The sequence below is a fragment of the Cydia splendana genome, chromosome 7 (genome assembly GCF_910591565.1).
Source record: "Cydia splendana chromosome 7, ilCydSple1.2, whole genome shotgun sequence".
In the NCBI taxonomy this organism is placed as follows: Eukaryota; Metazoa; Arthropoda; class Insecta; order Lepidoptera; family Tortricidae; genus Cydia; species Cydia splendana.
Genome location: NC_085966.1, coordinates 19,572,273 through 19,591,892, shown reverse-complemented (window position 1 = coordinate 19,591,892; position 19,620 = coordinate 19,572,273). Strand labels below are relative to the sequence as shown.

Here is a 19,620-nt window from a genome sequence, read left to right as displayed (position 1 = left end):
TTTACAGTAAATTTAAGGAACGGCCGATACGCAAAGATGTAAGGTAAACGTACTTAGTGCTCGACATGCCAATGCCCAGTAGATGACACCTTGCTGTCACCTCTATTGACAATGACTTAAGTTTCAAGATGACATTTACTGGGACCGCGACAAGCACCAGTACGTTTACCTTACCAAGGTTTTTTAATTATGGGAATACCACAGAGCCATCAAGTTTTTTTTTCTGTGTACCTGTCTTAATTATAAACGTCTAGAGCGTGGTGGCACACGCTAAGTTTTCTTACCAAGTGCTACGTTAAGTATGGAGCTTATAGTGATATGTATGCATTATTGCTGCCAAGTCTGTACGATCCTGGTGTAACAAATTTACTCAAATGGAAAATACAGTTAAAGACATGCAATCGGACCTGGATGCAGTGAAACGTGAAAATGCGGCGCTCCGTATTCAAATAAATACACAGCATGCAACTCCATCGGACCTTGAAGCAGTGAAAGAGGAGAATGCTGCTCTTCGTACTGAACTAAGTGCATTACGTGACGTGCAGAATGACCTTGACCAGAAATCGCGCCAGTGTAACTTGGAAATTCAAAATTTGCCGGAACGAAAATCGGAAAACCTGCTACACATTGTTACTGCAATTGGACAAGTACTCGCTGTGCCCATACCAAGCGAGACCATAAGGACGGTACATAGAGTGGCCCACAACGCCTCGAGCGAACGTCCCAAGAACATTGTAGTGGAACTGTGCTCTCGCCGCTTGAGAGACGACGTGATAGCGGCGATGCGTGCGCGCCGCAGCCTCACCGCGGGCCAGCTGATGGACGCGGCGGCAGGCGCGGGCGGCGCGGGCCTTGACGACGCTATTGCCAGTAGACGTATTTATATAAATGAACATCTCACCTTAAAAAATAAGATTTTATATGCTCGGACTAGACTGGAAGCAAAGAATAAAAACTATAAATATGTTTGGATTAAGAATGCTACGATTCTCGTCCGTAAAGATGATAATTCACGGGTGCTCGTTATTCGTAGTGAGACCGACTTATCAAAGCTATGACGGTTCGGTCAAAGTTCTCTAGTACCATTTGAATTTTTAACTGCCTATACTTTGCCAAATACTACAATAGTAACACATAATGCTTATTTTATTTATATTGTCTGTTGTTTAAATCGAAGCCAATGTCCTATTATCTACACACCACTTATTATCTCACTAATGTTGTTTCGACTTCCTGTGTTAACTTCTATAATATTACAAATAATACCTTATGTAACAAGCGCACATACCTGTATTTTACTAAGACTAGCTAAACAAGTCCTCGGCCGCATATATGTACCGTCCATTATAGTTGTATATCTGAGTTATTGTTACTTCATATTAATTAAAAATTACGAGAAATAAAATAACGTTCTATTATCAAAATTGCGGCGGACTTAGATCGAAACTTATAGAAGTGCGCTTAAACATACTACAGTGTAACTATGATATAATTGTGTTGACTGAAACATGGCTGAGGCCCGGAATCAATGACTCTGAATTGTTTGATAATTCATACAATGTTTTTCAGCGCGATAGAGATTTGGCGGGTACGGCAAAAAAGGACGGGGGAGGGGTGCTCATAGCTACCAAGAAATATCTAAAAGTAAACCGTAGACTAGATTGGGAATCAGTGTATGTGGAAGGTATTTTTATAGAAATTTTGACACCTAGACGAAAACTTGTAGTAAATGGAGTTTACATTCCTCCTAAATCTAATAACTCTATATATAATTCGTATGTTAGTAAAATAGAGGAGTCTAATTTTATGAACTATGATTGTGATATTTGCATAGTAGGTGACTTTAATCTGCCAGACATTTGTTGGACTCATTCTACGGGTGGGTCTGAATTTTTGGTAGCCAGCGACAACTTGGGCCAAAGCGAGAAAACGTTATTAGATACCACTAAATTTCTAGGATTAAGTCAATACAACATGCTCAGAAACGCGAATAATAAAATACTGGATCTGTTATTCTGTAATACTCATTGCAAGATTACTCAACCTGAGATCGAGCTTTCTAATGTAGACAGGCACCACCCTCCTATTCAATTTTCGTTAGACTTTTCGACATCAAACGCATTCCCAAAGGTGCAAGTACCAAAATTTAATTACCATAGGGCTAATTATACAAACATATCCGATGAACTTAATAAAATCAATTGGGAATCTGAACTTTCTCATCTAAGCCCGGATGACGCTGTTGACCGTTTTTACATTCTCCTATTCGACATAATTGATAACAACGTACCGTTAGTAAATAATAAGTCATCTAAATACCCTACATGGTTTTCTCCGGCATTAAAAAACACCCTTAAAAGAAAACGAAAAATATGGCACCGTTGGAAAGTTTATGGCTCCTTAGCTGATTATTCTGAGTACTGCCTTCTCAGAGCTCGTTGTAAAAAATTGTTATCGCACTGTTTTAATGTTTATATTTCTAATACCGAGAAGTCTTTACGTAATAACATAAAACCGTTCTGGTCATACATAAAATCATTAAAAAGTCAGTCATCTGAGTACCCACCCCAGATGCTCCATAATGACAAGATATCGGATTCTCCGGAAGAAATGGTGGAAATGTTCTCGGACTTCTTTAAATCGGTGTTCGAACCATGTCTCTCAATTGATTACGATGACCTTGAAAAAATACCCTTTTCTGAATCGGCCGTACAAGTAGCCGACGTAATATTAACTAAATCTAATATCCTTAAAAAGATCAAAACTATTGACGCCAATAAGGGCGCTGGGCCAGACAGAATCCATCCCTATTTTATAAAAAATACGGCTCATTCCGTACTTAGCCCGTTACACATAATTTTTAACAAATGTCTTTTGGCGGGCACGTTTCCACAGCGTTGGAAAGTTTCTTATGTAACTCCCATACATAAATCGGGCTCTAAAACACAGGTTTCAAATTATAGACCCATCTCGGTTCAATCTTGTATCCCTAAACTCTTCGAGGGTCTCATACATGACATTGTCTACCCTTCCGTTGAAAGTACTCTTCTACCTGAGCAACATGGATTCATGAAAAATAAGTCCACTGTCACAAACTTGCTGCTTTACAGTAATTACTTGTTCAAGTCTATGGATGCGAGGCAGCAAGTGGATGTCATATATACCGATTTTCGCAAAGCTTTTGACAAAGTTGACCATCTGCTCTTACTGAAAAAGCTAGCCTTCAATGGTATTCGTGGTAACCTCCTTCGTTGGTTTATATCCTACCTATCCAATAGAACTCAAATCATTGTTGTTAATGGCTTTAAGTCGAGGGAAACTGACGTCACATCCGGTGTAATACAGGGATCAATATTAGGACCACTGTTGTATGTTATTTTTATTAATGACATCTTGCATTGCTTTCAGAATAGTAGCTTTGTTTTGTTTGCTGATGACCTCAAAATTTACAAAGCCATCAAAAATGAAAATGATTCCACCATGCTCCAAAGTGATTTAAATTCATTTCTCAACTATTGTCAGCGTAACAAACTGCAACTTGCTGTAGACAAATGTATGCAAATAACCTTTACTAAGAACCACAAAAACATTGTCAAGTCCGAGTATAGTATTGGAAATACCAAAATAAAGAAGGTAAATCAATGTCGTGACCTGGGCGTATTATATGACGATAAACTGCATTTTAATGTTCATGTTGATAATATTGTCTCCAAAGCTATGCGTATGTTAGGATTTGTATTACGTTCAACAAAACCTTTTAAGACTGCCTCGTCCTACCTAAAGCTCTATAAGGCACTTGTAAGGCCATATCTCGAGTACGCCTCCGTAATATGGAACCCCAAATATAACAAATATTCCAATGCTATTGAAATGGTGCAAAAGCGGTTCCTGAGGTCAATGCACCGTAGACTAACAGGTAAAAAAATGTCCTACATTGCTCTTCTTAAAAAATATAACCTTCCAACTCTTGAAGCTCGGCGTAAAATGGCTGACGCGACAACGCTATTTAATATTTGCTCGGGCTGTTATAAAAGTTCTGAACTTCTTGAGGAACTTCACTTTAGAGTCCCTACACGTAGCGCGCGCTCATTGCGATCCCTCGCCTCTTTTGCCGTCCCGTTGTCCTCGAGCCACGCTGGCGCTCGCGCACCTTTGCACCGTATTTGTGATGAGTACAATAAATTGTGGGTTTCAGTCGACATCTTTAATAATAGTAAACTGCAATTTAAGAAAAAAATACTGAAATTGGCAATGGATAGTTAATAAGAGATCTACCTTCTTACTTTAATGCATGAGTGAACATACGCATACTACATACTTATAGTACCTAGTTATTGTACAATAGTCGTGTTAGTCGTTACTGTTTTATTTTTATTTTTTACTGTGTCTCTTCCTCTCTTAGTAACCATCATTCTGTTTGATAAGCTTAGCGTCTATGTAGTGTTAGTAAATTAACAATTGTATTTAGTACCTTAAGAGTAGTTAAGTGTAGTATATTCCTGTTATATATGTTTTAGTGAGAGCTGTTAAGGAAATAAGTGAATGTCCTTAGTGTGTCTCTGTAAACTTATCTCCTGCTCACTTATTTCTGTTTGCTTTCCAAATAAATAAATAAATAAATAAATAAGTTTGTGCAAACTTACCGTGGTCAGGATCTATTCAATTTGTGATGAAAACACAACAAAACATACTCAAAAGACACAACAATTCTGGCCTGAATTATGGTTATTTAATACCTACCCAAAAAGGTAAACTATTTTGGCTAAACGGCGTTGTTCACTATTTTGAATAATTTTGAAGCTTATAAGAACGTTTGAGGCTTCATTGGTTGAATCATATAGACGAATTATATCGATTCAAACCTAATTTGACGATATTACGATGTTCAAAACTACTTAGTTGTAGTCTCCAAGTCTAACGAGAGTTAGAATGACTTCCATGTTTGTAATGGTTTTTTTCTTTAGAAAATTCTGTTAGGTCCTTCCACGCCTGGGGCGTAATACCATAAAGCTATATTCAAGTTAATTTAATGATAACTTGTTATATTGTTTTAATAAAAATAAAAAAAATCGCTTCGAAAAAGTACATTTGGTCATAAACTATAGTAAATAAATATTTTATTATATATTTTATTTTTATTACATTGTCCCCAAATATTTAGTTTGGACTAAACCAATCTTGTACTATGGATACTAGGCGGCGATAAACATACTTATACATATAGATAAATAAATAGGTACTTACATCCTATGACTACCATAACTCAGGAATTATTGGTGAAAAATCACAAATACTAAAAAAATTAAAATATTTTTTTTATTTCAGACACTAGGTATCCATAATGTTTGTCTACGAGACTATTAGTAGTTAACAAAAAATAAATTAAACTATAAACTTAAATGCTCTTACCCGGGTTTAAACCCGGGCCCTCCGCTTCGTAGGTAGGGCTAGCAGGCCGTTGAATATAAAATTGATATATGGTGAATTTAGTTGTTATATTTATATGTAATTAATAAACAATAAATAAATAATTATAGGACATTTTTACACAGATTTACTAAGCCACGTTAAGCTCAAGAAGGCTTGTGTTGTGGGTACTCAGACAACGATATATGTAATATATAAATACTTAAATACATAGAAAACAATCATTACTCGGGAACAAATATCTGTATCATCATACAAATAAATGCCCTTACCAGGATTCGAACCCAGGACCATCGGCTTCATAAGCAGGATCACTACCCACTAAACCAGAGCGGTCGTTCATTAAATTAGCGATATGTCAAGCTATCATTAAAACGCCTCGAATAGTGCTCATGATCTCTTTTTAAGGAGCGGTTAACAAGAAACTAAACTAGACACATAACGCCATGTGCGCCAGAACACTTTTTATTGCGTTAGACATAAAAGGAGGGACAATTTTTTATCGCCGACGAGTTTTTCTACAGACAAATTGATGCCGCTTAATAAGTTTTTTTTAAAGCATGTGACACACAGGTGAGCTGTAAAAGTATTTAATTTTAAGATAGTATTGTGATTTTATTGATCATTTTTGACGACCGGTCTGGCCTAGTGGATAGTGACCCTGCCTGCGAAGCCGATGGTCCTGGGTTCGAATCCCAGTAAGGGCATTTATTTGTGTGATGAACACTAATATTTGTTCCTGAGTCATGGGTGTTTTCTATGTATATATGTATGTATTTATCTATATAAGTATGTATATCGTCGCCTAGCACCCATAGTACAAGCTTTGCTTAGTTTGGGGCTAGGTTGATCTGTGTAAGATGTCCCCTTATATTTATTATTATTTATTTATTTTGTATATAATGGTGACTAGTCGTATATTAACCCCAGGCTCATTTAGACGGTGCGAGAACTCGCACGCGAGTTTCATTACATTGCGGTTTTTAGGGTTCCGTACCCAAAAGGTAAAACGAGACCCTATTACTAAGACTTCGCTGTCCGTCTGTCCGTCCGTCTGTCTGTCACCAGGCTGTATCTCACGAACCGTGATAGACAGTTGAAATTTTCACAGATGATGTATTTCTGTTGCCGCTATAACAACAAATACTAAAAACAGAATAAAATAAAGATTTAAATGGGGCTCCCATACAACAAACGTGATTTTTGACCAAAGTTAAGCAACGTCGGGCGTGGTCAGTACTTGGCTGGGTGACCGTTTTTTAGGGTTCCGTACCCAAAGGGTAAAACGGGACCCTATTACTAAGACTTCGCTGTCCGTCCGTCCGTCCGTCCGTCCGTCCGTCCGTCCGTCTGTCACCAGGCTGTATCTCACGAACCGTGATAGCTAGACAGTTGAAATTTTCACAGATGATGTATTTCTGGTGCCGCTATAACAACAAATACTAAAAACAGAATAAAATAAAGATTTAAATGGGGCTCCCATACAACAAACGTGATTTTTGACCAAAGTTAAGCAACGTCGGGAGTGGTCAGTATTTGGATGGGTGACCGTTTTTTTTTTTGCTTTTTTTTTGTTTTTTTTTTTTGCATTATGGTACGGAACCCTTCGTGCGCGAGTCCGACTCGCACTTGCCCGGTTTTTTTTTGCATTTTTTTTCCGTTTTTTTTTTTCATTATGGTACGGAACCTTTCGTGCGCGAGTCCGACTCGCACTTGCCCGGTTTTTGATTGGTCGGCTGAATTGGACGTAACCAATAGTCCTCAATGTAACTAAAATCGCATACGAGTTCGCGCGCGTCTGAATCAGCCCTTATTCATAAACTCGCTACAAGCCTCAATTAGCTAATAATCGTTTGTCTTTATCTGTCATTTAGACTTATGTATTTGTAAGAAAGGGATAAAACATAATTTAACTAAATCAGGCCCGTAAAGTTTTATGCATAAGGGGGTAAGACTAGAAGAAATTCCCACTCATATTATACAAATTGGGATAAAATTACTTTCAGTGTTTTAAAAATGTAGTTAAAGATATTTAATTAAAGTGCCTTCAGCAAATTTAAGTCTAAAATAATTCCCATAATATTATATTATCACAAAATACCTGCATTTGTAATATATACATTTATATTAACGGCGCGATTCGGGAAATGATTTAGAGGTTCACTAGATATGAAATAGTAAAGATATGTGACGTTCCACGGCAAAAGGTACCTTATAGCGGCTGGCGCTTACGCTATTATTAACGCCGCTCCAATATTCAGCCGGGGCAATGGTACCTTTTGCCGTGGTTCTAGTGAATCTCTAATTCATTTCCCGAATCGCGCCGTAATCCTTTAAATATCACAATTTAATTGAATCCGTACAATTAACTTACACGTAAATTAAAGTTTTACAGTTTTTTTATTATAATTAAGGAAATAAAGCCAGTTATAAGTGATTTCGTCGTCACTAAAGTAAAGGGCGTCCTCGCTCGAAGTGCACGGGCGCGTTGAAGTCTTTTATACGACGCCGCGCTTCCTACGTCATTTCACTGAATTTGCCTTCAATAGCGCTTTGAACGATGAAATAATATTGTTACCGTGGAAATTTTTATTAAATAATATACGTTTCATACAACAGCAATTGATTATTACTTGAAAAACCTGTTTTTGGGTGTTTTCTAAAATATTGAAAATCTGTTTCTTTCAAATCTGGATGTTCTTGGGCTCATTTTACTCAGAATCGATAGCATTCTCCATTCCACCATTAAAAAAAGATGTCCCAAAATGTCCATTCCATTACGTCATGTTTTAGTATGAAAATTTTTTTCACTTACGTATGTGCGTGACGTAGTGGAACGTACAATTTTCATACAATTTTTTGGGACATTTTATTTTATCATCAGAATTGAATATGCTAGTTATTCTGAGTTGAAAGAACCCAAAAACACCATCTGTGAGAAGCAGGTTTTCGATATTTATTTTAGAAATCGCCCTTTTACCATTCATTTAGTGGAAATGGTTTATTTTTAGTGACGTTACTACATATCGTTAATGTTTTGGCTCTGACAACTATTTAAGCTTTAATTGTACACTAAAAATACCCAGTAAGCCTTAAAAATAAGTTGACAGTCAGTCAAAAACCGCGATCACGCTTTACATAACTGTATCGACGCTCAAATATATAGTTGAACTTTACAAGAAGAATGCACCTCCGGTCCCCCCCCCCCCCTCCCGCGGCGTCGATCAAACGAGCCTCTTGTTAAGCCTCCGTCCCACTCGCACGCACGCCACAACCCTACCCCCGTCTCTGTCGCACCGGCCGCATCGCAACCAATCCCCCACTTCTATAATTACGTGATTCAATGGCTACTTGGGCCTTTATTTGACGTACTAAAACGGTATCGAAAATGTATTGCTTGTACGCTCTCGCTTGCTCTTAAGCGCATACAGATATGTTTGAGCGTGACGCATATGTCGTTTATTGTTATTGTTTTGAATATAATTTTCTGATTTTTTTATATGTGTGTGTAGATGAATTAATTATATTAATAGATGCATAGTTTTATTGTGTCTAATTTTGCGAGTCACCTCGTAACGTATATTAAATGGGTTCATGAATATTATTGGAAGAATTAAAAACCAGTTTATAAAATGGATTTGATTGGTTAGACTCACGCCTGTTCGGGTCAACGATCGGATTCAATAACATGTGCAAAATTATTGATATCTATTCTAAATCGATTATATCAATCTTCTGATTGATTGTTAATGCCTGGAATTCGCATATTTATTTGAATACCTATTTTTATTTAGGCCATAAGACCATAAAATATACACTTGCATAAAACTTATGGGTTTTTGTCCATTTTTTAAACTAAGATTGTTATTAATTAAACGTATATGTATATTTTTTCGAAATATCCGTTTTTAATAACTCTGTCAAACACCAGTCTGATAAAAGCATTTATAGTTTTATATGTTAAACTGAGATATAACGAAATTATTTATTTAAAGCCTTTCAAGAATGGTATTAATGAAATTGGAATTTTTATTTATTGTCTTTCCACAGGCCAATGTGCAATAGATTTAGAACTAAGTAGATTTAGATTTGTTTATTTCATAATTCAGATTAGGTTATACATTGCGGGTATGTCAATCTACAAGAATTTATTTTATGATTGTCAAACCGGCTAGAATATAATCAATAAAATATCAATCCATATAATTAAACAATTACAGGATAGTAAGATTTCAAAATAATGTCAAGATAGTATCTCCTATAGTATATCTTTAAAATCTACTGAAAAATGTCAGACGTAACGTAACTTAGGTATAATTTCGAATTAAGCGTACATTTCACAATGTAAATGTCACAAGGCTTATAAAATTTATACCTACATATGTGTAGTGTTTCTACTTGAAATAACACAAAATAAAATATTTTCCAAAATACTTTAATCTATTCTAATAGTAATGTTACAAGCTGTCAAAAAACAATGTCGAATAAGGCTCATAGTGCGCGTCGCTAAAGAAGCAGGTTTCCCGGGCATTGTTTCGCGATGTTCAATTTGTAAATCTTTATTCATTTATGCCAATGTTTTGTTGGTCGGTTTTAGCATTAATTTGGCGCATAAATGTTTGCCCGTGACTTCGTTTGGCTATTTTAAACTAAGCTTTGCATTTTATAGTAAGAATATTCTGTGGAACGTTTGCGGAATATTCTTATATCATGTTTAAATTATGAATGTATTATATTTTTCTTTACAAACTAAATATATTATAGCTTTATTTAATTACTTACTATTCATATATGTTTATAATTTAGGTATAAGTAATCGTAGTTTTATGTTTATTTGGCAGTTCAAATACAACAAGTAGTTGATACTCGTACCTACTGGGTTAATAACATGACGATGGCGTAATATAGCGTATAGTGCGGCAAGCGATTGTCACCTTGTCAGTTTAGAAGACTTGTAAGAAAATGAATAGGTTAAAATCCTGCAGCGGGCCCTCTTACTGCAGCGAATACTTCAAGTGTAAGCTCTCTCTATTCTACAGTCTAGTTTAGTATCTACATGATACGCACCTGTCCTAACCGAGCAGTGTATGTACGACCGGCTCTCATAGAACACCCAGTCGAAGCCGGCCTCGTACGCCAGCCGCGCCAGCATGCCGTACTTGCTGCGGTCGCGGTCGCTCGTCGTCACGTCCACGGCTCGCCCCTCGTAGTGGAGGGAGTGCTCCCAGTGTGAGCCCTCCTCGTCCCAGCCCTCGATCACCCGCAGACGGACGCCCGGCCATTGGTTCATCACGCTGATCGCGAGCGTGTTTAGCTTCTCTTTGCATCTCTGGAACATTTTGAAAATTATGGTTAGTATTAAATATTCGAATTTGGTCGCAGCAAAGTAAGAGTGGTAATGATGAAAAAAAAAATTAAGTACATCAAAATCAACTTATGTTTTTATTTATTTTGTTAAGTATCCAAAGACAAATGAAAACATTATTATGATTTTTTTAAGGAAAGTAGGTAATGTAATGTATTGTAATATTAATTTAAATTCTTATGTAAGTTTTTATTGTAAAAGGAAAAATTTGCAGACTAGCTATATTTACATTGGAAAATCAAAACCATCGTGTACGGTCATAGTATTTAAATATGTAGTTAACATGTATTCCGGTTAAAGTGATGTTGTTTAACATAGAAATTCAACTATTGCAAATTGTACTAACTCAGCGGGTCCTCGCTAATGGCGAGCACACACATCGTGATAGTATTTGCTCAACAATTCGCGGCAGTGGCCTAAAACCTTCTTATGTCGGGCGCTTTCAATGAACCTCAGAGACAATCCGATGCTCTAAACTCTAAAGACATGCGGTGCGTTTTGTTTGCACCTACTAAAGAAAACCCCAATAGACGCGCTAACAAATCAACAAACGCAGCCGCCCGGCACAGGATGTCTCACATTTTGTCGTCAAAGAATAAATCAAATTAAAACACGCCTCACAAAGGAATCGACACAATTTGTTTGTGAAATAACTCCGCGAGCTGAATAAAGGAAATGTCACAATATTTATAAAGAGCAGCGCACAATGGCGCGCCGCAAGGAGGCTTTGTGCCGCGGTGTCAACTCACTCCATGCGGATTTCGGGGTGGAAAAAACAGAGATTGACGTAACGAATCAGGCGTACGGCGCCCCGCCTGGCCCTCGGCCTCACCAGCTTTGGAACTCCGAGCACCGTAGATAATTAGGTAGGTACTTCTACGAATATTTGGACATTTTCGTTCAGCTAATAGAGTTACGAGAACTTACATACGTCTCGGTACAGTTATTGTGATCCGCTCTAAATTGATTTCACTATTAACGCTCTGTAACAGAATTCATGTTTTTTTTCGTGTCTACAAATTCCCAAAATGTCTATTTTGGGAATGGCTGCGAGTTGGTGTGCTGACTCAACATCAAACACCAACTCTAAGAAAACATTGTTTGCAATTTTATACATTTGTAGTAATATTCCGTTTTAACCCTAGGCTGTCAATGGCGGGGCGGCGTCGGGTCGGTGGCTCGGGAGCTCGGTGTTTGCCCGCGGACTCTCCACTAAAACAATCGAATGCTAACCGTTTAGCCAAACAAACACTGCGCGCACTTTAACGTGGGAAAACATCGGTGGCGCAATTAACCATCTCGCACCTATATTGCATCCACATTCCACAGCAACGTTAACATTATTATTGTGTATTTATTCATATTTTTTGTTACTAATAGATCTAAATAGCGCAACTTTTGACGACTCAAATATCTCGTTCACGATTTGAAAATCGATTACATGTAATAATAATAACCTATTCAGGATTTGGTTGTGATCATGAATTCATGACGCAAGAAGCATTAAAGATTTACCTTCCGAACATAATGATATTTGTCATCGGCGTGGGTGGATTTACGTTCTTTTTTCAATTTCAGTTGGTAGGTATATCGATAAGTGAGCTTCGATCGGCGCAAGGGCCGCGGCGACACGCCCGTCGGTCCATTATAAATTCATTATGCATATTTTTGGTAAACAAGCTGTCGATCACAATGGGGCGCGCGGCGGGGCGCCTGCCTCCGACACCTCGCATGCATCCTGCACCACGATTATCATCACTCAGGTATGTAACTGCAGCCACAACCAGTCCACCACAAAACCAGTTTACACAAACACGATTTACACTAATCCGTTTTCGCAAATTATCAAATTACAACACATCAAAAGCTCGTATGCGATGAACAAAAAATGAAACGCGTATCGAATACCTAAGGTCAAGTTTTGATGTGAAGCCACGCTATCGCTACCTGCACAGATCGAGCACTTGCGGACGCATAATCAAGGCTCGGTGGAGTTGAGGTAAAAAGGGAATAAAAACTCGAAGGATCATCGCACCGAGCAGCACCGTACACTGAGGGCAGGAGCATCGTGAGAGCGCGCGCGAGCTGCTCTCTCCCGGGCTTGTGTTACCCGTATACCTACCTACTACACCGCGACGACATAATATAACGACATGTCCTAACAGAAGTTTGAAACGTGCGTCATTCACCACCTAGCCCCAGCGTTATATCTTTGATAATTTATTATCGCCTCCCTCAGCGACCATAACAATATATTAGGATAATTAAATGGCTCTTTACATTCCTTAACACATCGTTTTTTGTACAAGGCCAGGAGTCGAAAAGCACCGACCAATGCTGACTGGTTTTTGATGTTCAATTTTTTGTCTTTTGTGGAAACCACTACAAATAGCTTGAGGGCAGTTTTTTGTATCGCCGCTCATTTTGTTAACGCGAACCGTCGGTCCCGGCCATGTTAGCTTTTAACTACCTATATGCTATACCTTTATATACTAAAATAAATTTCAACTAGCTAACTAAAATCTTATAAAACAATAGAAATATTGTGTCTAAATCTGAAGTATTCTGTGTAACATTACTTACTAATTACACCAGATCATACATTTAAGAGAAATTTTTTGAATTATAAAGCATTTCGATGCATTTAATTTTTTTTTCTATACACGAGGTGTGTGAACATACCAAGATTTTAATCTGAAATACCTATATTGGCGTTAAAACAACTAATATTTTAAGTATCTCCAAGTGACTCAAAAGACCACGTTAAGATGCCTATAACTATGTACTACACCTTTTTTGGGCGGTTTCAAGTGACTCAAAGGCAATTTAGTAAATTAGGAGTTCACAAATCAGAACGAGGAGCGTCTGTTCACTAAATAGTTTGGGAAACCGCAGAATATGACTCACTCTTTCCGCTCGCCATTTTGAATTTACTTTTTTATCATGCTTCCAAATTTATTTAGCTGGAATTTTGTAATTTGCGTCCGGAAGAGGGGTTTAAAAGCAAGATTTCGGTTACTATTTTTTTTAAACTGTTTTTTACTGTACCTACATATAGATAAAAATGTGAATTAATACAACATAAAATTTCCTCATATTTTAATAAAAAATAGGTACCTATCCAAAAACGTATAGTGAAAATCCGTCTAGTAAACAAACATGTATTACCAGCCTTCTTAGTACAAAACGCGCGTAGCTAATTAGTACGGAACAGACACTCAATTATACATTCGGCGACTAAATACTAATCAAATATTGGAGGTACACAGGGCTAGTGTCGCACTACTTGTCGGACATCATGAATATGCACCGCTGCTCGTGTGGACAGAACCCTTCGTTGTTTGTCCACGAAAAATATCATCTTTGTTGTCGACGCCGCTGTCGACACGCTCCGCTGTATTCATTTGCTTACTACTTACTTTTATAGATAGTGGTGGTACGTTCTGTGGATTAGAAGGTTTATTACTGCTAAGCGCTTAGTTATTAAGAGGTGTTAGGAGATATATCTCGGGAAACATTTGGCCTAGATTAACAACATAAGTAGGTACTTAAAATAGACAGATTCTGTTAGCTAAAAGTCATTTACGTGATATGATTTTGTACGTAAAATATTAGTGGTTTAATCGATATTCTATCGAGCAAACATCGTTTAAACTATAAATGTATAATCTAAAAATCTTATTTTTATTATCACTTATTGCAGTTCCAGAAGGCTATTATCAAACTAGCAAGTACCAAATTATATGTATTACAAAAAGTGTTTAAAGATCTTTGCAAGCACTAAACATGTAATTTTTTGAATGAACACAAAACTGCATTTCAAGGCGCGCTAACAAAAATAACCAACAACGCTTTTAAGGAGACGCGGATGCCTTTCACTCTGTTTAAAAAACCTTTTGAAACAAGACACCGATGTGTTTGCTCGGGCTGTGTTAATGAAACGATACACTTCATTCATTCTGGAGCATGTGTCCTTCTATGATGGAGTTTACTTGAGTACATATGAGAGAAAGAAGCTGTACCTACCTCGTGTTAGATCAACAGTTCAACATGCTTCGGAAGTTGTCACAATCAAACATGGGAGTAGTTGTGTTATCCTTCAGTGAGTGAGGAATAAAATACCGTAAAACCATTCAACTATAGGTATACACTGAGAAAAAAACCATTAACACGAATTGAAATTGCATTAAAGTTTAATGCTTTAAACAGTTCCTGAGCCTATCGAACAAAGCAGTTAATTTTACCGTTCATGCGTTACGTACGTAAGTACGTACGTATATTTATTGATATTGTATATAGCAGTTAATCTTAATGAAATCACTTTAATGTGTGCTCGATATATCATATTTTTTTCAGTGTAGTCCAATACTACTACAATGGTGCACAAAATCAACACTTAATTAACCAATAGTACATTTTATTTTTAGTACCTACATATTTTCTGGGTGTTTACCGTTGAAACTATGTTGCCTCAGAACTAAGTAATTCAAATAATACGAGTAGTCACACCTTGACCTAAACCAAGATATTCGAGTTAGTTTTTACCATAGTTATGAGATTTTGGACTACCTTTGGGTAGTTTTACGGTCAAATGATTTGCTTTAAACAATTTTAACATGATCTTTTGGACAGTAATGAAGACTCTTGAGAAAAAAAATTCAATTACGCTATTATATTTTATACCGTAGGTAAAACTAGTTTACCTAAAGCAAGAATAGCTCGACAGCATCTTGCCTTGGCGAGGGAGAATAGATGAGAGTTCAAATCTCACTCATGGCATTTTTTTATTAAATTATGATTTCGGTGGCGATCGGTTATGCTTGAAACATTCCGTAAAAACGTATTGTGATACTTGTAATAAAAATCAATGTTCGTAAATGTAAACAAGCTATACAATGTCATACCGGTACTCGGTAAGACCAGGTGCGAAGTCAGAAACACCCTCCATTCACAAACAGCGTCCCTTGAGACCGATCTGTTATAAGGTTTCAATGTTGTGGTTTTCGCTCAATGCCCAGAGGATGTAAGCCCATTATTTATATTATTGTGATGGCCGACAGGGTCAATGGCGGAGTCAATGAGAGCATGCGCGCACTTGCAAGTCATCCGAGCTATGGAATCTTCGCTTCCGACAGATCTTCGTGTTTATCTTTTGTTTCTTACCGTTTGGATCTATACTGATCACCCTGATCGGCTTCTAGAAACTTTTTACTAGAAATATGTTGTATCATAAGGTGTTCTGAGAAAATTGGTGATTGAAAATTAAAAAAAGCTAGGAACTGAATTGTGGTAATAAACAAAGTTACAATATACTTACATAATGTATAATTGTAATTATTATGTGCATCAATTATGTACTAGTTTATATGATAATAATATGTATAAAATGCATACCTTAAACAAGTACTTAAGTAAAAGTAAGTAGTAAAAGTAGTAGTTTAAATAAAATTTTACGTATGCGTACAATGTAGGTAATTATTTCAAATTGTATGTATCATTTCAGGTACCTATGCATTTATATTAGATTCCTTGTAAAACATACTGCAGCATATTTACACTCTAAGCTGCATATATTTCCACAGCACACCTACTTAGTGCATATAATTTTCCTGGCAGCTCACGTAATAGGTACTCCCCGTTCCGTTAAGTACCCAGCCGCCATAAACATTAAGCGGTGTATCGCTAATTTACTGCGTCAACTCGCCGGCTCGATAACTGGAGATCGATTTGCATCCATAATTACGTTACTTTTGCGCAGGTGATGAAAACGCGACAAGTGCCTCCGTGATTGCAACGCCCCTTCCTCCCGCCGACCGGTCGCGCTTTTACTTGAGGACCGTGTGCCGCTCAGGTTCCATGCGAGCATTTTCCACTGCATACGAGGCTGTTGGGTTGAATTGCAAATTCTATAGTTTTTAAGACAGCTCAATCGCGAATTCTGGGACACCGTATGTCTAATTGCGATACTCTACAAATTCTACTGTTTTAGACAGCTCAATCGCGAATCCATATACCTAATTGCGAAAGTTTGACAATTGGCGGATATGTAACCATTTTTAACAAACTGTTTATAGATACATGGTTGCTTCACCATCAGATATTCTCAAAATAAATCAAATTTGTCGCCTGGTCACGGCAACAATGAGCATTTTACGGATTGCATTAAGTTTTAGTGCATTGTTATTTGTTATGTATATTAAAATGCTTTAATAAGCTTCTTACTCGTTAACCTGTAAGCTGTAAGGTACAACTGCAAAAGAAACGAACTAACAAGAAGATGAACGTTTAAATAATACTTTACCGTTAGTCAAATATTAACTAAGTAGAAACGGCAAAAACGCTAAAGATCACTACGATACAATCGGGAATGTTAACTGAAAAAGCTACGTCTTTAACTATTCCGCTTGACGGAGAAAAAGCAAATGAGCTGTACTAGCATGAGTTATTGATTTATCATCGTATCAGAAGTTCACGATTCCAGCTGTCGCATCGCGTTGCGTCCGCGCCAGCGCGCGCGCCGCGGTTTAAGCCCCTGCTACACGGCAGCCGACAAGCCTACTAACCGTCTGACCTTGGTCTGTCCTTGGTGTGTGGGTCCGTTTGAGTTGTCTGGCTAGACGGTGGCAAACCACAGTGTGTTCAGAACTCGCGGACGGACAACACGTATTGCAAGCGCACAAAATGGCCCCTAACCTTTCAGAAAGTTGGCGTGGCATTAGTACCTACTCAGTGGCGTATGACCCTAAGGGCGGCGTAAGCCACCCCTGGCGGATTGCATTTTGTTTTTCTTCCTTCACTTCTGGGGCAGCAAAACTTATTGGTCGCGGCGCCAAATTTCATAACCTACCTACTCATACTAGTGCAATGACAAAAAAATAAGTTTATGGCAAAAAAATAATTTTTGGTACAAGCTTTTATCGCTGACTGTACTTTTCTTTCCAGAGGCAACTAATACTCGTCGAGACAATTCTAAAAACCCCAAACACAATTAGGTCGCGTTGTTCTATCACAGGGTTCCTATGGCCACCTCCTGTCTCCATCATCAGATCAGCTCTATGGTACCATAATAATGCATTGTCACCCGACTTATATATGTACTTATGCAAATTTTCAGCTCCATCGGAAACTAGAAAGTGGGTCTAATTTAACTTGCAAGATTTGACCCGTACAAACATATTTACATACTTACGATTAGGTATATTGCAAGTTAATAAAAAGTTTGAAAAAAAAGAAAAGGGTATATGAATTAAACGCTGGCTCAAAAAACGGCATTTGTTGAGTCATTTCAACTTAACCCTTCGGGTGGCAGCACCTCCGGTTGAACGGTAGGACAAATGGCGCGGCCATTTTTTTAAATATGCCTCGGCGTGGCAGAGGCCGCGAGAAGGTTCGGTCATAACAAGCCCGTAATTGGCAGAGACCGTCTCGCGGCCTCTGTGCGACGCTGCATTTCGCGCCTAAAATAAAACCGTTAAAAATATGCCTTGCTTGCTCACTCTTGCAAGATGCATTCGTCAATAAACAAGGATGGTATTCCTTAACGGTCGAATTCCCGCGTAAAACAAAGTTTGTTAGAAATGACGTGATGTTCCTGCCCCACCTAGCCCATTACGCGCCGACCGTCGTCGAGCCGCGAACATTCAAACGGAATACGCACTGATACAAAGTGGAATAAACTGTGTGAATCGTGTTAAATGTATTGTTTTGTCATAAAGACTGCTTTTTCTACAATCAATTGTTTTATTTCGTAACTATACGTATTTATAAATGAAAGTAGAAAAAAATTGGTAATATGAGATTAGAACAAGTCTAGCATAATTCACATAAATAGAATAGAATTCATTGGTATACAATCAAATAACCCATTTTATGCTGAATTCAGTGATATATAGTTTGTATATATCATTCATAGATTTTTTTTGGGAAACTGTCATATTTCTAACACGCGCCAAATTCGCGATTATCACCCGTTGAGGCCCCGCCACTTGACGTATATTTTTCCAAAATGGCTGCGCCACTCAACCGGCTTGTTATGTCTGTCCGTCTCGCGGCCACCGCCACTTACCGTAGAGACCTCGAGGAGGACAATGCCACTCGAAGGGTTAATGAATTCGCTGGACTACGCTACGGGGACATATATAACTTTCTGAGAATGAAGAGGAAAATATTTGATAAATTATTAGAAATGCTACTGAGTACCCATGGCATGTCTATTAACCACACGAGCGCACACGGCGCGTCCTTCAAGCGAAATGGCCTAGTGCGGTCGGCGTCGGGCGGCTACACGGTTCCGGACCGACCGCTCAGACCGCGGTCGCTGGCGCGCGCTCGCATGCCAAGGGCGTCCGGAGGTCAAACGAAATTTTGTTGGTAACAACTGTCTACACGGTCCGGGACAGACCAAGGCCACGCGGTTTGGGGGCTTGTCGGCTGCCGTGTAGCAGGGGCTTTAATCTCGGGTACGGTCTGCGCTCGCTTCACACCTAACCAGCCGCTCTCATCGAAAACTCATCTCCACACAAAAAATAAGACACGTAATCGACGCTATTATTGTTTATCCCCGGCTCAAAGCGAAGTGATCACATCACATCACGTGGGTGTAAAATAAACAGTCGCACACGTATCACACTAAAGGTCCTCTTTTGCTGACGGTCCCGGAGAGCCTCTTGATAATATTTTATAAGACAAATAACCTGATAAAGATGTTTTGACGTGAACCCGTGTTCATCGCTCACACTAAAATGCGTCCAGTGAACACGTTTAATAAAATATTTATTTACAATGCCGTGCTTTCAGGGAAAAAAGGAATAAAAGCTCTAATTTAATGT

General features: G+C 38.1%; 1 protein-coding gene across 1 annotated transcript in view; it reads right to left on the bottom strand.

Annotated features, from left to right (window-relative positions):
* Positions 1 to 19,620, bottom strand: part of LOC134792393 (indian hedgehog protein) — a 65,948-nt gene that overhangs the window by 14,213 nt on the left and 32,115 nt on the right. The window contains exon 2 of the mRNA XM_063763686.1: positions 10,495 to 10,756. Coding sequence (XP_063619756.1) covers positions 10,495 to 10,756 — 262 coding nt within the window. The remainder of the gene's footprint in view (positions 1 to 10,494; positions 10,757 to 19,620) is intronic.